The sequence below is a fragment of the Brienomyrus brachyistius genome, chromosome 7 (assembly GCF_023856365.1).
Source record: "Brienomyrus brachyistius isolate T26 chromosome 7, BBRACH_0.4, whole genome shotgun sequence".
In the NCBI taxonomy this organism is placed as follows: domain Eukaryota; kingdom Metazoa; phylum Chordata; class Actinopteri; order Osteoglossiformes; family Mormyridae; genus Brienomyrus; species Brienomyrus brachyistius.
The window spans coordinates 1,022,397-1,042,158 of NC_064539.1; the positions used below are offsets into that span (position 1 = coordinate 1,022,397).

Here is a 19,762-nt window from a genome sequence, read left to right on the forward strand (position 1 = left end):
TTTTCCTGTGTTTTGGACCCTCAGTCAACAAACCAATTCCTCGCACATTAAAACAGGAATGTTTTTCCAGCTGGAAGGCGACCATCTCTCTCTCACTTAAGTCTGCTGTTTATCATAAATCTCCAGGTCTCCCTTTCGTATGAGAATGGCATTCATCTTATTAGCCATTTTTTTGGCCAAGATTTAAAAAATATATATTTGAAATTTCATAGTACCTGAGGACAACAGAAACAGACCCCGAGATGAACAGATGGCTGCAATCGAACGCCTGCATCCAGGACAAACCACCGGGAATGACCTGGACAGGCTGTCCTCCGAGAGCAACGTGAGTGAATTCTTGATATATTAGTGAATGACGGAGTTGATCAGATGTAAAATTACTATTTTGGATCGTCGCCCCATTAGTGTGATTGGCTACTGAGAATCATTTGCTGAGCTGGAGGGCTTTGTGTTACCATCACGTGACTAAAAGGGGGGGTCGTCCGCCTCGCACCCCTGAAAGATCCTTTACCTAAAAGCTGAACAGTGCAGTCACAGAGAGGACATTGGTTACATAGACGCTACATTACATCACATGCATAGACCTCCTGAAATCATTATTTAAAGTCTTTCATTTACTCAGCCTTAAAGGTACATCTTCTTAAAAGTGCTTCTATCAAGACCAGGGTTGGAATGTATTGAAATTTTTGCTACTAGTCAACTGGGCTAGTTCAGTAAAAAATGTAGTCTGACATGCATTTTTTCTTTTCTTTTGCTAATTGGCTAGTGACCAATTTTTTATACTCACACATCTAAATTACTCACCTCAGGCAAGAGGACAAGCCTAACTTCCAGCCCTAGTCAAGACTGTACTCCCCCTATTTGCATTTCAGTCTTAGCTTCTAATGCCAACAGTCCTGCATCAAGAAAAGCCCCCCCCTCCGGCAGTGAACAGGACCGGGTGTGCGGCCTACCTGGAATCGGGGGTCTGAGTCACTTTCGCCTATCTGCTGCAGCAGCTCCCCACTAGCCTGACCCACGTTGCCGGCAGCTTGGAGGAGGTTCTGACGAGGCTGTAGGGAGAAACCAACCAAGACATTGAGCGCTGAAGCAAACACCATCCACCCAAGGATCACAGAGCTGCTACGAGACCAGCTTTCATGGTCTTGGAAGAACCAAAACACTTTTTTTTTTGGCAACAAAAAAACAATCTATATATGTATCTTCTGGTATCGTGGGGAGCGGGAGCCTTTACAGAAGTTCTGTCAGGGTTGTTACACTTTAACTGCAAGTTTCTTGTCACCGTAGCACAATAAAAGTCATTAATCAGTTCTGCTAGCTTTATCTTTTTCCCCCATCTTCCTCAATTTCCGTCAAGATTGATAAAGTTTTTCTTTTTCTTTCTTAGCTACCTCTATCCATCTCTGCTATCTATTTATCTCTCTATCATCCATCAATCCATTCTGCGCTTTGCCTTAAAGAGAACCAATAAGTTGGTACACACTTCTGGTCTGCCAGTGCCATAAGCAAACATCTCTGGTGCAGAGGTCATTCCCTTTGGAACATGCTGGCCAGCCCTAATCCCCGTGTCACTGCTGAGAGCCGCTTGCCCGCTGCAGGGAGGTGGTGCCGCTGTACCTCACTGCTGGCCGGCTGGGCAGTCTTCAGCATGTCCGATACAGCACAAGCCAAGTTCTTGGCCGCCCCCAGCAGCTGCTGCCCAGTGCCACCTTCGTCCTCCATGAGGGCAGCCAGGAGCTTCACACCCTTGGACATCTCCGTCAGGTTGGAGGAGATGGTGGTGACAGCGCAGCCCACGGCGGTGTAGTCAGTCTCCGCTGGGTCACCTGGGGGGACAACATGGAAGGCATTCAGGACAACAGTGACACTGCCATGCTGGTTAAATCTCCATAGACTCTATAGACTCATGCTTCCTAGCTACCAATTCAGAAAAGTAATCATTATCTAAAAATACAAAAAACAAACAAAAAAAAAAAAAACGTGAATTTCTGCAAGCCACAATGTACTACATGCTATTCTGAGCAAAAAAAAAATTGGAAGACTGCAGTTTCAGACTTGCAGCATCAGTAAATTTTAAAATAAGGAAATGGGGAAAAGTTCACATCACATTCTGTTTCCACCGAGCAGTCAAACAAATCATGCTGCAACTCCATAAAGCAAATTGCCATCTTATTCGTATTGGTACTTGGAACGGAACCTCAAGATTGCCAAGGGAAAAGGCAGGGTCATGCAGAAGGAGAGTAACTCCATCACCCATCATTTACTTCTCAATCTAGATTTTCACAATGCAGAACCGCTAAATCAGCTACAGATCGCCTTGACTTAGACAGCCGTCAAGGTGCAGAATGAATGATCTAGACCCGAGTAAGCAGTTTAATGGTGAGACGGGCTCACCTGCTGTAAGGTTGACCATAGATGCGGTTCCTGCCGTGATGGCATCCACCTGCGAGTGGATCTCGTGCTTCGACTCGTCCATTTTGTTCTTGCGCCACGCTTGCGAGGCCTAGTGGATGGAGATAGGAAAAAGGCTGTGGTCCATTTAACGCTACTCCATTGCTGTTACGGTGCTGACGTTGCGCTAACTCTTAAAGGGACGGCACGTGGCATTTGCAGGTGACTCACAGCGTCGGTGCCCAGGGGAGGGAGAGCGTCGAACTCATTCAGGGAGGCCTGGGCCGCCTGGACGGCCTGCATGCTGGAGTTGATGGTGCCCGTGAGGGCCTGCTGAGCAGACGTCTAAAACCCAACGGGAACTAAGGTTACGACCCAGCTGTGATTCTCAACCTTCGGCATGCCAACGACACAGCAGACATGGCGTCAGAGGTCTCTTTCTGGGGGACGTGGTCTTACCAGCGGTGGCATGTGGCCCCTGTGCATCTGTCCACTGGTGATGTGCTGCTTGGCCTGAGGCATGGAGCCCATCTGGAAGCTCTCTGGGCCGACGCCGCCGGACCGCATGATGGCGGGTAAAGCGACAGAGCCGGTCTCTACCTTCCCCACCTTGTTGAACTGCTGCTGGAGGACAGTCGACCTGGCAGCAGTGGGGACAGTGTTAGGACATCTTGATGTACTAGCTGAAGATAACTTGAAAACAAGGTTCCGGTGGGAGGTTCACCTCTCCCGAGAAAAGGGAAGATGGAAAAGTGAGCGGCAGGTCATCAACGGCGAATTACGAACACGGGTTGCATCGGATGCATGACTTACTTTTTGGGGGACACAGAATCCTCCAGCATTGTGGATTCCTCATCTCCTTCTAAGCCAAAGTGGTCCTTGCTCTTTTTCTGGAATGGGAGACACGGGGGAGGGCAAGACTCTGAACCACAGATGGATTTGCTCTTCACAGATCAACCGCTCCACAAACATGAACCAGGGGTCACGACACGCAAACATCTCCACGTGGGCATCGGCTTTGGCCGCCACGCAGAAAATAAATGGCAACAGTGTTCACACTTTTGGTCTCAGGAGTTTCTGACAAATATTAAAGTCCATCATCTGCTTCTTCTTAATTGGATACCACACTGGCGCATGCCATCAACTGCTCAGTTTTACGAAAGTATGCAGATATGCAGTAAAAACATGACTATTGTAAAAAACATAGCAACCCTGAAACAAATCCACCCCCCACCCCCCCCATGTGCACCACACGTTACCTTCTTGAGGATGATGTCGATGTAGCCGGCTATCAGCTGTGCGATCTGCTCCCCCTCAGTCGTCTGGACAGAGTAGTATCCATCTTGGTAATCTCCAAAGTCCTAGGAGAGTATGAACATGTGCCTTTTATACAGACATAAGCACAGCGTGGATCTTAGAGGCTTCACATACCAGGTACCCTCTTAAGGGATTAGCTTATCTGGGAGTCCTATACTAACATCGGCATGGACGCTCAGGTGGTGCCCATTTAACAGACCTGCCCTGGTGTTTGCTGGAGCCCTAAGCTACAGCCCAGGACAGCCTACACATCAATCTGCCCCAGACCTACCCTGGTTGGGGTCTGTGGCAGGTTTCCTCACCGTCATGTTGAGGCCTGCGCTTCATAACATATGACGCTCTATTTAAAGCTTTAATTTTCCCACAGAACATGTCACTGTCACTCATATGCTTGAAATACCAGACATCAAGCTCATTAGGCCATATGAACTCATTATTCTGCACAGACTCATAACGCAGTATTGACTTGTTACTCTGCACAAACTCATAGCACTGTATGGACTCGTTGCACTGCATGGACTTGTTACGCCATACGGACTCATTACACCATGCTGCAGGGACTCATTACTCGGAAGTACAGACTCAAGGAAATTAAACGAATGTGATCAAACGTCACTCCTCTGTGCAAGAGAGAGTTGGAAATGGAGGGAAAAAGGCGTCATGCGACTAAGCAAGTGTGTGTGAGCCGCCAGTTAATCGTGTTATATTACGAGGGCTGGGGGCAAATAACATAACAGAACAGGTGGGCACCGGCACGTGCCAGCCTACCAGGGTGAAGCTCTTGGGCGAGGCGGCCCAGCGCTTGATGTTGGTCAGGCTCCACTCTTGGATCACTTCCTTGGTCTTCTCGTCCACCCGCATCACGCTCTCCTTGGTGATGCCCAGCAGGCGGGGGACCAGTTTGTTCTTGCCTTTCATCTTCTCCTGCAGGTGGGGGGGGGGGGGGAGCAAGGGGGGTTGGATTAAATAACAAGAAAGCCAGACCACAGGTGAGGTGGAGGGAAAAAAAATGATGGGCAGCTGTGGCATGGCTTCACAGCTGCAATGTTACACACATCTTACTGGAACAATAAACTAATAAACTATGGGCAACGTGGCGGATCAAGGTTGTGGATTCGAGTCCCATCCCCTGCTCTGTGTGTTTATAAAACATGCGGTTTAGATGTAGCCTGCAATGAGCTGGGATCTCGCCCTGAGTGGGGCCGGCCTCATGCTCTATCAAATGCTCTAACAGATCAGTGGTGGCTAACTTAATTTAAGTGTTATCTCCTGCATGGAACAATAAGTAAATGCAGTATCACTGAAAGCATTACCTTCACAAGGAAGAATGACACTCCGTATGTTTTCAGGGACCTGGCAAGCTTAACATAGTTAACTTTGGCTTCAATTTCTGTCATATTTTGGCAGTTTTTGTGGGCCTGGGAAAAGAAGAGAGACACACACAATACAAACTGAAATGTTTGCATTAAAGAAGCATTATAGAACAGAGAACAACTTTTCACTTTCGCAGACTTACGCAAACAAGATGATGCACGATTTGCTTCGCTCGGTAAGACTTCAGTCAAAAACTTCAGACTCACCTGAAAGATCTTTTTCTCTCCTTTGTTCTTGACATACTCTTTTGGGAGAAACTCTTTCAAACTATTAAGGAATAATAGAGAAATGAGTAAGCAATCATGTAACTTTAGGATGGCCCCTTCTATGAAATTTGGTTTTAACATAGTGACAAGGTCTTTTTCATTCAAACCATTGCTTGGTAAGAAGCATACATTTTTTCTTGATACAATATGGCACAAAACCTGCAGGAACATTCTCTCGAATTGAGAAACATCGAAATTTCACTAATTATTATCAGTATCTTGAACTGTAGCGGTATCTAGATCTTACTGTATGCTTCATCAGAAATGAATCAATTGCACTTTAAAACAATACAACTGCAACATTCCTAGTCATCCTATTTAAATACATTCAATTATGATGACATTATTAAACATATAACTCAATACAATACAAAGGCCTTTGTCTGGTTACAATTTATGTGTGACTAGAATCGAGGAACCACACATATTGGGCAAACCCTCTACTTTTTGACCAGTCTCTCCATAGATTAACATGGCAAAGACTCCAGGAGAGTCCTTGGGGTGAGGCCCATGTACTCCATGCAGAAAGCATGAACCAGTGGTTGTCTCTATTAACATGAGAGGGAATGCTGAGGAAAGGGATCCGCCACTCACTCTAAGAATCCGGGTTTGTGTTTGGACTCATTGTGATCACCAAACTGGATCTGGCACTGGTATCCAGCGAACTCGCAGGCCTTATCGAAGGAAACTGGATGGGAGCCATTCAGGATGTCGTCTCGGGCCTAGATAGGAAGCATGGGGCGGGGCCAAACGAATGAAACAAAACATTCAGTCACGGCATGGATTCTCTGCTTGACCCATTTTCAAATGGAGCATCAACGGTAATATATATGGAAAGCCATAGAGTAAAACTTCGGCAGATTAACAAGAAACAAGAAGATGTGTGTTGACTTGACTTTGTCATTCAGAGGAGAGAAATGCTTGTTTAGACAGGAACAAAACCTTGCAAAAGAAACTATAATCTCTTCCAAGAACAACCCCTAAGAGCAATGAATGACAAAGTGTCTGAACCATTCCTCCACTTCAGCCAACCATACTGGGATGAGGCTGGAGGCCATGGTATATCTATTCCAAACTCTGCTTCAGCTTTGTCATCTTGATACCAAGATCACGCTGACGGCTCCACAGGAAACAGTCCTGGTTTTGGGAGGTGCAAGGATTTCCCGAACATCAGTACCTGCACGTAAAGCAAGTTGAGCTGGACGGGATCCCTGGAGTCCACGTTCTGGTCAGAATAGAAGAACTTCCTCCTGAGGAGAAGCATCTCTGTTTCCTCCACACCTTGCTCCCTGAGTGTCCGTCCATGGTCGAGCCAGTTCACTGTGAGATGGAAGAGAAGTTACCCCTCAACGCCACTGGAGACGACCAGCCTCTTAGTCGTCATCTTGATCACAATTGCTAGAGACCAAAAGCTTTAAGGAAGCATATCATTTAAGCACCCAGGCTGGAAAAGGATCTAACTGGGGTGGTAACACGACTACAGGGGTGTCAACATCAAGATGGCAACCACCAACTGGGCATCAAGCCACCCAACTGCAACTCCTTTTGGGCCCTCCGCCCACCCCACAAAAGGGTGAGGAGAGGTGAAGGAAGAGGGAAAAGAACCACTAGCCATGTTTGTTTCTCTTTCTGTGCCCAGAATCCCCTTGACGACGGCTGCCCACACAAGGAATGCTGTCTTGGACAGTCCTGCCTAGGCCTAACCTCAAAGAGACACCAGGGCCCTGAAAAGGACCTCACGTTGGGTTCCAACCCTGCCTTGGCCTGACCTCACTGTCAAGAAAAGAACCTGAAGCAACCTCATGCCAAGTTCCAACATTGCCTCAGCTTGACTTCACAGAGAAGCCAAGACAGTGAAGGGACCCCGCATTGAGCTCCGCCTTGCATTTAGGTTATTATTTTATTATTTGTTGGGCACTTGAACCTATTTCCCCCTGCCTCTGACCAGTCCCTTGACCCACCACGTTGCGTATGCACTTAAGCTGAATGTTTTTTATATTAATTTATTTAGCAGACACTTTCTTCTAAAGTGACTTATAAGTGAGAAAAGTTCTGGGTCAGAGCACAGGGTCAGTCGACATCCAGTTCCCCTTGATCAGGGGTCTCCAACTTCGGTCCTGGAGAGCTACTATCCAGTAAGTTTTCTATCATACCTGGCTTCTGATCAGCCACACCCGCTCTCAGGCAAATACCAGGAACAGGTGTAGCTCATCCAAAGCCGGGTAGGATAGAAAACCTACTGGATAGTAGCTCTCCAGGACCGGAGTTGGAGACCCCTGCCCTAGATCAACTTGGGTTAAGGTCTTGCTCAAAAACTCAACAGTGATATGATTAACGTGTCAGCCACATGATCTGAACCGATGACTGACACAACAGATCCCACTCCCTCACATCTACTACCTGCTTCTGGAACCTCCATGCACTTACGTTCGTCATCTGTGTGCAACTTCTGCTTGAGCTTTTCCATCTTCTTGTCATCTCGTAAAAGTGTCTTGTCCTTCTTCAGCGTGCCTGTGGTCTCCTCTTTCTTCTCCTCCCCGATGTCGCGCACCAGTGAGTACTCATCATAGTTTGTGATACCTGTAATGGGGAGTCGCACATGGCCATGGGAGAATGAGTTCAAAGATGCGATTTGGGGATTAGTGGCCAAGGACATATATGACTACAGAAAACCAATACGTTTGGGGCTGGAGCAACTCTTAAGTAAAACTCAGAGTAACAGCCACAATAAGACAATAGCCAACAGCACTCAATGTCTGCCTGTGTCGTTCAACCACGGTGAAGAATTAGCCATCCCTAATCCAAAAGATGACTTTGCATGCATCTCTTGTACCACTAGAAAACATGACACCCACCTATCCTCGCACAGATTGTCATAAGCATGTCGCTGACGATTTTGGAGTCGTCCACCATGACGGTCTTAACTGTCCCGTCAAGCATGCGGATTTTCAGGGGCCGCTGTTTCTTCTTGTAATCCAGGGTGTCCTAAGAGCAGCAAAAGTATAGACATGTAGTCAGATGACCAGGCAGACACAGCAGGCGGTGACCTGGTCATGTGTGCCTGTGCTGACTACCGTTCGTTCCTTCGTTTAACAAATGCATCTTGCCAAATTCATGAACGGTTTATCTATTTTAACAACACGAGGCCAAATTTATGAAGTCTGAAGTTTAGGTATTAAATGCAAGTTATTTTATTTCACTATATTTGCTTGATGTGCAAAGACACTACGATAATTTTCCTCCTGACAGAAGGATTATATTTCAAACTTGGTGAAAAGATGATAGCTCTATGTGGAAAGGTTCCCGCTGGCTAATGTCGTTCCCAATCGTGGGCGGCGGTAAACAGAGCCGCCCCCGCCACAGGGGACGCATTCCGGGACGCGCCCAGCGACGCGCTTGGGCCTGACTCACCCCGTTCCTGAGCATGTAATAGTCGAGGGCTTTCCCGGCCTCCAGCCAGATGCCCTTCTTTGGGTCCTCATCCGACAGGAACAGGCCATAGTCGTTGGCTATGAGATAGTAGGCAGGTAAGATGACAGATGAAGGTTTCTTGGTATGCTTTTTTTTTTTCTCCAAATCACCTAACATGTTAAGATCTGGCATCAAGGATCATTTGGGGGGAGAGGCATGTCTTCAGTGCATGTTCTTCATGTAACATATGTAGAGTCAACAAGCTAAAATTCCTCAGATTCCTTGTGCGATGTGTTACTTTATCTAAGAATCACATCCCATTGTCATTGTATTATGGGGGAGAGAGTGGGGAGGGAAATAGGGGATGATAAATGGAAGCAGGTTCTTCCTAGTTACAAGAACCTAGCTTCTTAAGATGCTGATCATTCCACATTCCCTATTGACGTTGGCCAGTGAGGGGCTCTCCAAGTGGAAAATTACTCACAGGTTAGCGCAAGTAAGGAAAGGAGTCTGCCGTTCCGAGGGGAGCCAACGGAGTTACGTAACGGAGAATAATCGGCACAGCATGCTACAAATACCGAGCCATCAAGAACTAAAAAACCTACGGGTGGGTTAGCTCTTCACCATTACTTACAAACTGGGGTGTATATAGGGGTGGGGCCACAGGGGCACTGGATCCAGTTGAAAGCCCTGTCTTGTCACCCACAGATTCAAAACATATCATTGACTAATGATGACTTTGCACCCCTATATATAAATTATGACCCCGCTTAAAGCTCCATCTTCAAAAATCCTAGAATCACCCCAGCTTCCAAAGACTCAAACTTCTCTCTATCTGGTAAACTTATACCTGGTAATAATAAATGGTAGCAGAGGAGGTGTTGAGCAGAATTTAGTTCCTTCTGTATCCACATTGTCAGCACAACAGAACAAGAAGGACCTGACCTACGAGGCTCAGGACAGTGGATATTACCCAAAAGTGATTCAAATCCTGATGGAAAGTCATAATGTGCAGAAATCTGATTTTACCTCACCCTATGACAAGCTGCGTGATCTCAGAACATCCTCCTAAGTATCGGAACGTCATCGAGAGGTTGTGGAAATGTGCAACTGCTGGCATCGGGACTTTTTAGAGGGAAACATAAGCCGGGCATTAACGCGACCCGGGTCTGGCGGTGACATGTGCCGTTCTGATCCCGGCAGGCAGACGCCTTGCACTCACGTTGGCCGCACTGCGCCTCCGGCACCCTCTCCCGGATGATGCGGCAGGCATCGTACACCATGGTGGAAGGCTCGAACTGCATGGTCTTCACCACGGTCCCCACACCGATCTTCAGCGACAGCGCCACCATGTCTGCTTCTGGCTCTCAGCTCGCTCACTGAACCTGGGGGAGGGGCAGAGAGGTGGGGAGGGTCACAGATATTCTCGGTTCCACTGATACACAGTTGATATCCACACAACTTGTGGTACTCAGAGGAGCTGCACAACCACAGGGGCCGTGAGATTTGATTCTCAGCTCTAATAATGCTGTTTGTTATAAGTGCAGTTCCTTAGTTCTTCTTCCCTTCTGCTGAATCTACGTTTCATTTCTGGTTAAACAGAACGTGAAATTTCATGTGCCAAACATTTTGGATCTGATCAAATTCTATCCATGAATGGAACGAGAAGCGACAAAACTTTGCAAACCACCCAGAGAACAAGATGCTATTTATCCTAAATTAGGTCCAAATACGATAAGCACTTTATTTTCACAAAAAGCACCCAAAAACTGCTGGTTAAGGTCAGGCTAAGGTCAGAATAAAATCACTTCTACTTGCAGGCTTGTGTAATAAATTGAGGTTTCATTGGGGCACAATTATAGCAGAAAATAAGGAACAGCATCTGGGAAAAGATGTTTTTATGAAGAAGGGAAAAAGACAATCAGTGTCAGGCCTAGATACAATGCGGAAGAAGGCTAACATTTCTGAGAGTATCTGATGTTTCAAAAATAATGACCACAATGCCTGCAACAACGAAAGCACTGTGATGCTATTAATTTCAACTGCATGGGTCTAGGAGTTTCTGGAGTTTTCCAGCCTTCTTTTAGGAGGGACAGCCAATCAACAGTACAGGGGTGTTTGCAGGTGAGCCGCGAATATACGCCATTTAAAACAGTGAGCGTTCCCTCGTCATTCAGGTGCACGCATCCACATGTGCGAGATCATGCACGCTTGCGTGAAGCAGGATTTCCTCAACACGTTTGATGTACATAATCATAGGTTTATGATGGAATAATATCCATTTGCCGTAAGATTTCTTGCGTGAGCCAAATGGGTAGGAACTGGCAACCCTGCCAAAGGGGGCCATTACAGTCTCATCTGGACTCAGAGCCACATGGACTCAAGCTGCACCATCACCACTGGAGGATGCTGCCCAACACCAGTTCGGCAAACTGTCTGTTCAGACTCTCAAATCATCCCCAGAGGCATCCACCCCTGGGCTCTTTTGGCAAGCAGCGAATATTGATCAACTCTCCGTAATAGTTCATTTAAAGAAAACATCATTAAAAAAATAAAGTAAATGTGTGTGTGTATGTATATATGTATAAGGCAAGTGCATGCATCATGTGAACTTTTCGGAAACATATGAAGACATCCTTGGAAAAGCAGGAGCCCGTTTGGTTTTTGGAAATGAAGAAAAATGAGCTTAGAGTTAATGCTGAGCAGTGTGGAAGTCATCCCTACCCCCATCCCTGGCTCCTCCCACCTACAGGCTGGAGCCAATTATTTATAACAGTAGAGATTGAGTCAGGCGGGTGCAGGGCAGCCCCTCAGGTCCCGTACAGCAGCACTCCAGGACCAGGCATGCAGTGGGAGCATAGACTCCATCCGGGGGGAAAGCCACACCCTGCCGTTAAATGCTGGTCATGGTTAAATGCTGACCGAACCCGCAGCCAAAGCCAAATGAAGCAGAACCTTCGCATGGCATTTCAGACCTGCTCCAAGTTGCATTTTGTATATCTCAGATATGCAGCAGCATATTGCATTTAGAATTTCAGTACCATTTAAACTGACCAATACGCAGATATTTAATGGCATGCATGTCAACATCAGCTTGGCCAAAACATATAAAGCAAAAGATATCAATAAAATAAAAGTATATAAATAAATAAGTACTACTTTATATAAAAGGCCGCTATTGCTGTTTTCTGGGATCTAGGCCCAGTCTGCAGAAGCTCCTCGCTAACCCAGTGTCTTGCAGAGGAATTTTACACAGCTATTTGGCACAGTCTCCAGTTCGGGGGGGGGGGGGGGGGGGGGGCTCAATGGTACCCCAGAGGTCAAATCCATGGCTCTATATTTAGGGAGCTGGGAAGGGGGGGGGGGGAGGTCTTTTCTGGCAAATTTACGACATGTCACGTTCGCCGCTGGGACAGTGTCCTTCTGACTCGCTGCCAAAGGGAATGTATAGGAACTTTTAAAACAAATTTCCAGCGAAAGCAATTCTAGCAATATATAACACAGAAGCACTTCTGGTAGACTTGGTTGCAAAATAACTGCGTCTCACTTAAACAAGCCATCTTTGTTATGTTTCCATGAAACTTTTTAGTTTTGAAGGCTTTAAATAAAAGGGGAAAAAAGAGGCCCACTCTCCCTGCTAAAAACAGCCCAGCACGCACCAGTAGCTGCGTCCCTATTGCCACTGTGCTCTTTTGTACAAAGCGCGCAAAGCCAGCATGGGCTATTCCATGCGAAATCCACAGCCGACACCTCAGTTCCTGCTGTAAGAAGGTGCGCAGTGGCGAGAGGCAGAATGGAAGCTGGGATGCAGAATGCGGGAATAATTCATTTGTATTTTTTGGGGGTGGGTTTGCCTCTTCTGCGACTGCATGCCCTCATCCCCACCCAATGCAGTGACTGTTTGTGGCCAACAGGGTTCCCAGGTAAACACCCCTGGTGTTCGGAATACAGGCCGGAAAAGAACATTCCGAAACACAGGAACGCCGTCAAGCCTCCCCCACCCCCCACCCCAAAGCAGTGGGATTTTGGGCATTTGACACACATACCAGCCAGAGTCATCAAGTTTTACTGTGATACTTAACAGGTGCCGGTGGAGGCGGAGCCAAGGAAAGCCGGTGAGAAAGTTCTTCTCCCTACTGGCGTCTCTGCAACAGGAGAGTCTCAAAGTTTTCCAGAAAACCGAATTCATGCCGAAAATATTTATGATCGTGCTGTACTGCTTCTTATCCACTTCGCTTACAAGTGTTCAAAATCCACACTGACTACCCAAACTCCAGAGGTATAAAGGGAAAATTTTAGAACATTTTAGATGAAATTCTCCCCCATCCTCGCCACCCAATGACTAGTTCAAAATACTTGAAATACTTGTCAAAACAGTCACCGTCTGCCAGGGAGTTTAAGTGGAAACTTACTGTTAATCAACTGTCAGTGAATAAACAAATGACTAGGCTGATTTAGTAAACAAAAAGAAAAAATAAAATAAACGGAAATTGGTTGGGGAGTCCACTGTCCCTCACTGGCATCTTTACATTGACATTTACAGCATTTGGCAGACGCCCTTAACCAGAGCGACTTACATAAGTGCTTTGAGACTCTGTGATGAATTTTTCCGATACTAGCTCAATAAGGACCCAGGCTATGAATACCATCTATCTGAATACTCTGTTGAGAAAGTGCAAAATTTTTATTCATTTTTTTTTATACACACACACACACACACACACACACACACACACAAGGAAAAGTCTTCTGTCCTTCTTCTCCCTTCAGTGACCAATATCCTTCTTTAAACTGATGTCCACTAAATTAATAAGGAGTCTTTAATCCTACGAACCTTAAGCGACGTACATTTTTGAGAAAGCAGAGTCAATTGAGGTTAAGGGTCTAGCTCAGGGAACCAACGGTAAAATCACTTTGCTGACCACAGGATTTGAACCAGCGACCTTCTGATCACGGTCACAGCACCCTAACCCACTGAACCACACAACTACAAACAAACAACCCAACAAAGATTGTTTGGGATGAAACAGTTTGTGTGCGGAATCTTTGTTTGCCTGCATCCTCTATTGGCTCTCGTTTCCTTTGCACAATAACCATCTGGATGGGAGCTCTTGTTTACAGGTCACACCTGGGCTATAAATAGCCTCAACTCTGTTCTCACATGAGGCCAGGAAAGGATCGACTCCTGGGTTACACATCTCAGCCCTATATACACAATGGGGATGTCCTCCCCATGACTGGGGCCGCTGTGTGGCTCTGCAGGTCAGTACTAGGTGCTCGGATTCCACAGCAAAACATTTTATAGTTTTCTTAATCAAATCTTAAGTCTGTAGTTTCCCGGCAAGGATCAAGTTGAAGATTCAAGCAGGACGCAGAGATGGTTATCAAATCACTGAAGAAATTCACGAATATAATCAGAAGATGTCAGATAACCATAGTTCAGGAGTATGTCGAGAGCGAATAAAAAATGAAATGAAAATGAAAAATTAAAACAAGGATGGAAGTAAAAGAAATTCCTTTGGAAATCTAAGAAGCAGACCTCCGCTATTAAGTCATGGCTGAAATTAGTGTTCAAATTGCCTCGAGTGACAACCTTTACACAGTGACAGCTCTGGATGAAAAGTCTGTTCAGTTTGTACCACACTTGTGTCATAAGCTGCGTGAATTGGTCTAGTCGTTTTAAGGTCTGTGTAAAGACCTACGCGGTCTACGGTCCTGGTTATGGAGACGACGAGTCTGACAGGGCCTGACAGAAAGCCAAAACAAATCTGCAATCCGCTAACACTGGAGAAGAAGTGTTTACATTACACGAGCTGCTATCACAACAGCGCGGCCATCGCTGGGGTGGGTTGGGTGCAGAGTGGAGGCACCACAGACGACAGGGTTCGAGGAACATCACAAAGTTCTAGTCAGGTCAGTCACCAGGTCAATAGTTTTCACTAGTATGAAATGCTGCTGCCTGTTAAACTATTTAAATTAAGTTAGTAACAACTGTTAATAAGTGGTGGAGGGGAAGGTCTTTTTCGGACAATAGCCCCCAGCTCACCATCTAGCGACCTTACAAAGGCTTACAGAAGCCCCTCCCTCGTAAGCACGGTGACAGGCCCAGTCACATCATTCAGACGCTTGTGTAAACATGAGCTACCCGCGACACACACCATTTGCAGCCGTGACAGCTTAGTTTAAATCTTCTTACAATGTCGGGGGGGTGTGTGTGTGTGTGTGTAAGGAAATGTTCATTCGCTAAGTAATTTAACACTGAATTTCATCTGTAAGTACATGACAAAAAAAAATAAAAAATAGCGATAAGAGGACTCCTCAGATCATGTCCTCTGTGCAAATCACTGTAACTGTTAAAGGAACCAAAAATCTAAAAGAACTCTAAGCGAATTTCCTTCTACGGCTGCAAGACTTCAAGACTAAGAGTGCCAATAAGAATTCTGGCATCTCTACCTAGAGGCTGCTTGCACTGATCTATTTCTTGCTTTTTAGTCATCTACTGATGCTGCTGATACTGTCTATAAACTCGTGGCCTGTCTTTGCTCTTTACACATGAATACTGGATTTCAAAATAAGCAAACCTTCTACAGTGGGGGGGACGTCCGCGCCTGCAGCTTAACATTGCACAGTGTGATCTTCACGCCCGCGATTAGCTGCAGTGACGGGCTGTACGATATGCCAGCCCCGTTCCAAAAGAAAAATAAAACAGCCAACTGCCAAATCACTGATGCTCTGACGCCTCACGTTCTCCATTAAGAACAGGTTAAGAATGTGACCAAATTAAGTTTTTTCATCATGGATTAGTGCTTGGTGAGATGAGCGAAGAGCACACATGCAATGACTAACCCAACCAACCCCCCTGACATGTGAACTAAGAAATTTGCATTTCGGGACTCCAGCGCCAGCTCAGTTGCAACGGCAGTATTTTTAATACTTTCGATGCAATATTTCAGAATTCGAGGTTTGAGGAGAGGTCACACGTCAGAGAGGTCAAGGGTGCCACCGGCTAGTCGCCACCTGGACAGAAGCTTCCGGATGCCTCATGACACGCAAATTCGGGCAAAAGAGAAATACCTGATGAAATCTCTTCTGGATGGGAGACGGCCTCCCGCTTCAGCGTCACCTTCTGGGGGTCTCCGTAACCCGGCTCCTGGGGGAGAAACAGGAAGTGGAAGAAGGGAAGGGAAACAAAGAGAGAGAAAGAAACATTAGAAGGTTCAGGAGAAAGAGATGAACAGGAGTTCATCCGATAAAAGCCTCGCTGCATTACAGAAATATAGATTTTAACCAAAAAAAAAAAAAAAACACAAGAAACTGACAAATATTTTCAACTCGCACACAAAGTGCTTTTGAAATCCACACCTTCGGGTTACGCAGTATATATGTTCTTTGACCATTTCATTTTAACTCTGCGTATTCTGGAAGCCCCTAATCCAGTTCTCTACACAAAGTTTATCATTTACGGGACGTCATCCTAAGCACAACTTACAGCAGACGTGCGAATCATGGGGTTCTTTCATTTAGAGACATTACTTGGTCCTGTCACCGACGCAAAACGGGGCCTTTGAGGGAGGTGGGATTTTCCCAAAACATAAATATTCACCCGGCCGACCTGGAAATGCTGACAGGAGAGTGTGCGGCAGCCGCGAGCAGCTTGTGGAAAGCCGGAGTGGGGCGGGGCACGGACTGACGTCGGGAAAGGAGGCGGAGCCTCTGGGAGAGCAGCTACACACAACGTTAGGAAGAGAGATCCCATCACGGTGCTCATACAGCCTGATTCCTGCTTCCTGTGCGACCGCCAACACTGTGTCCTCTCTGAGTGAGGTTAGCCACCGCCCACGCAGCCCAGCTACATGTCGAGGGCAGTCCGGGGGTGTCCAGAGACTGTGCATCACATTCAGAAAGTCAGGGAAACAATGGGAAGATTGTCTTCCCAGCCTTCCGGAACTTATGTTCGTGCATCCAGGGCTGTCTTTGACGTGTGTGAGAGAGTCAATGGGGGTGGGGGGGGGGGGGGTGATTGGGAGTTTCCTCTTCCTCCTACTCCCTCATGCTGGGGCATCAACCGGGGCAGGGGGAGTACAATATTGACACGCTGTGGGGCAAGACTGCAGCTGAATAACCCATTCCAGATGTAATGGTGACCCTCATAGAGCATCATGCTACATGTGGGGGGGTGGGGGCTTGTGTTTCCTTTCCAGACAGCCCCCCCCCCACATTGCTCAAAATAAACGACACCCAGCATTTAGCCTGCGGCTGTCTCGTGAGCTCAAAAATAAAATCCCTCTTCTAGTCACAAAAGGCTAGTGTTTAGGTTTCAGAGTCTCGGGGTTTACAAACACCAAGGCCGTAACTGGGCTGCGCATCTCCTCAGTATTCCCGCCTTGGTCATGCTGCTCTGAGCGTCAGCAGCCGTTTTCCCAGCAGGGAAGAGAACTCGCCCCGTCAGGAACGCCAGGAGCGCCGAGTCTCATTCCAGCCTCTGGCCCATTGTGTCATTTCCTGTTCCTCAAGCCCTCTGCTGCCATAAAAGGGAATTTCTGCCAACTGAAAAAGATGTGGAGCCCCCCCCCCAGCCACTGTCCACATCCTGTGCAATTAGAGTGTGTAGTAAAGGAAGGGAGTGTTTGTTTGGATTATGAGAGGGAGTGCATGCAAACGAACACAAAATGAGCGTGCAATAAGCCCTGACTGGCAGCTGTGGTCATGCCGCAGAGAGCCCGCATTCGCCGTTAATTGACCTAATTGATATTTCAGGCGGCAGTGTACCACAGGACAGATTAGTTACAACAATAAATGAAACATTATGACTCCTTGAACCACAGCGCCTTCTGGAAAGAGGCTCATCGCTGCCACCTACGTGCCGTCAGTAGCTTAACAAAACACAATAATGAGAAATAAAAAGAATAAAATCCTGTCAGGGCCAGCCGCAGGATTTCCTGTAGCGGATGAAGAGCCCAGGTCACACAGAGATCCTGTGTTGGGACGACCCCACCCCAGCCCCCGAGAAGAAGTGCAATTACAAAAGTCATTCCTCTGTAATGTTATGGGGGGGCAGAGGGGGGATGTGTAACAAAATGTTGACCGGACACTCCATACACATCAAAATCACTCAAAACATAACTACTGGCTTGGTGTCTTGTATCTTTACCCAGTTTTTATAATTCAAAATATCCTACTTTTACATAATCAAATGCTATGAATGATGCATGGCACCCCCACCCCAGTGCTGTGTACATAAACAGCGTCAAACGGATGCCCCCGCCGTGCTCACTGGCAGTCCAGGCCAATTGAAGACAAACCCATTGTAGTAGCATCTTCACAATGCGGGAACCCCCCCCCAACCCCCGCAAAGCCCAGCAGGAACCTTGGACAGCCCACTCTGCCCCAAGGCCATGGTGACACGCAAGGCTTCCCTAGATTCCCCTCTTATTTTATTAGAAATTTACTTTTCCCAGCCGGTCCAGAAATTAAACAAAAAACCCAACATCTCATTCTCTTCCATGTTCAACTTAGTTAACATCCAAGGGCTGTGTTTACAGGAATGCGTTTACAAAACTTTGGGAGTAAAAGCCCACCAACGATATTGCAAATAAAGGTCTCCCTTTCACATTCTGCTGGGAAAGAGCCACATTCTCTCAGTGGCGATCAGACAATAAGTGACGCGGAGCGCGATTCCTCGGACACACACGAGCACCAACCACACGCTTCCCACCCACCATCCAAACATACGACTTTCGCTTCCGACGAGGCCCCCCTGCTCGTCTCGCACCACAGCAGAACCAACCACCAGGCAGCAAAATACTCACACATACGATGTCATTTTTAAGTGCGCTAAGGTCAAGATAATCACCTTGGGTGGCATCCTGTAAGTTGCCATTTCGTTGCAATTAAACTTTTTCAAGAGATACTCCTTCCGTTGGCCATACCATGACTGTATCTGCAAACATTCAAACACTATTTTAAAAGCCACACTGCTATTCACACGTAGAAGCCGCTATATTATTCCTGACAGCTAATTAACCCGAGCGGGACGTTTTTAACCTCGGCCCTAAATGGAGGCGACCTTATCAACTTCGCTTTCAGGCCGCTAAGTTGGTGTCGATCTCAGAATACCCCAACCACGGCCTAAGGCCTTCTTAGTTGCCGCGGGCGACAGTAACCGTATCTCGCTAGGCGCCGGGGTGCGCAGAGGCAGAGGAGCCAAATAAAACTCTGCCATGTGAAAATGGCTAATTAGGTAAGGCGGTGCCAGGCAAGTTGCCCAGCAGAGACCGCCATCTTTCTGTGGGGAAGGAAATTAATGTCACACATCATGATATCGCTCTCAATACCCAAGACTAAAAGATCCACATAACCATTCAGAACATCACTAAGGGACTGTTTTTAAAATATGGGACAATCTGGTCCCATTTGACCACTTCTGAAAACGTAAAACAACTCCCACCTTTTGGGTCATTGAAAGAGAATAATATAGATGTTTCTAGAACACGCTATGACATTTGTTTGCAGTCAGAAGCAAACAAACATTTAGACACATTTAGCATCTAAACTCTAAAATTGATGCGATTGATCTCGCCATCCTGCGCAATATTTAAAGTATATTTTATTTACGATATGTTATTTAACGCAGTAAACAATATCACTGACCGGAAGGGTGCCTAAAGGGAGGGGAGAGCTCCAATTATAATTGAGGTCGAAGGACAGACGTTTCCATCCGACCTCTGGCTGAATGGTCTTGTGACATATCGTGAAACCTCAGCCCCTGCCCTCGCTCGCCCCCCCCTCCCCCCCCACCCCATCCACCCAAAGGGCTCCATGTCACCCCCCCCCCCCCCCCCCCCCCCCCCCAACATTAAACTGCACCCCCACCCAGCTGCCCGCACCCTAGATCTGATGTCTGCCTTCCGGAACATTTCAGACATTCTGCAGCCCTGATAGGATCAGCGCTGAAATAGTCCCGGTGCCATTTTATCGACATGCCGGCGACTCCCTTCGTTTCC

At 46.9% G+C, this 19,762-nt stretch overlaps 1 protein-coding gene across 3 annotated transcripts in view; it reads right to left on the minus strand.

Annotated features, from left to right (window-relative positions):
* tln1 (talin 1) overlaps nucleotides 1–19,762 on the minus strand; it is a 73,944-nt gene that overhangs the window by 35,997 nt on the left and 18,185 nt on the right. For 2 of the 3 annotated variants that reach the window (XM_049019307.1, XM_049019309.1), the window contains exons 2-18: nucleotides 15,834–15,909; nucleotides 9,982–10,144; nucleotides 8,760–8,857; nucleotides 8,204–8,333; nucleotides 7,776–7,928; nucleotides 6,526–6,668; nucleotides 5,943–6,070; nucleotides 5,289–5,349; nucleotides 5,022–5,126; nucleotides 4,477–4,632; nucleotides 3,651–3,752; nucleotides 3,205–3,281; nucleotides 2,851–3,031; nucleotides 2,623–2,736; nucleotides 2,395–2,503; nucleotides 1,618–1,826; nucleotides 954–1,052 (exon numbers count right to left, since the gene is read on the minus strand). In XM_049019307.1, coding sequence (XP_048875264.1) covers nucleotides 954–1,052; nucleotides 1,618–1,826; nucleotides 2,395–2,503; nucleotides 2,623–2,736; nucleotides 2,851–3,031; nucleotides 3,205–3,281; nucleotides 3,651–3,752; nucleotides 4,477–4,632; nucleotides 5,022–5,126; nucleotides 5,289–5,349; nucleotides 5,943–6,070; nucleotides 6,526–6,668; nucleotides 7,776–7,928; nucleotides 8,204–8,333; nucleotides 8,760–8,857; nucleotides 9,982–10,111 — 1,995 coding nt within the window. In that variant the 5' untranslated portion in view covers nucleotides 10,112–10,144; nucleotides 15,834–15,909. Of the gene's footprint in view, nucleotides 1–953; nucleotides 1,053–1,617; nucleotides 1,827–2,394; nucleotides 2,504–2,622; nucleotides 2,737–2,850; nucleotides 3,032–3,204; nucleotides 3,282–3,650; nucleotides 3,753–4,476; nucleotides 4,633–5,021; nucleotides 5,127–5,288; nucleotides 5,350–5,942; nucleotides 6,071–6,525; nucleotides 6,669–7,775; nucleotides 7,929–8,203; nucleotides 8,334–8,759; nucleotides 8,858–9,981; nucleotides 10,145–15,833; nucleotides 15,910–18,612; nucleotides 18,638–19,762 lie in introns of those variants that run through there. The other variant, XM_049019308.1, reaches the window with a different exon arrangement.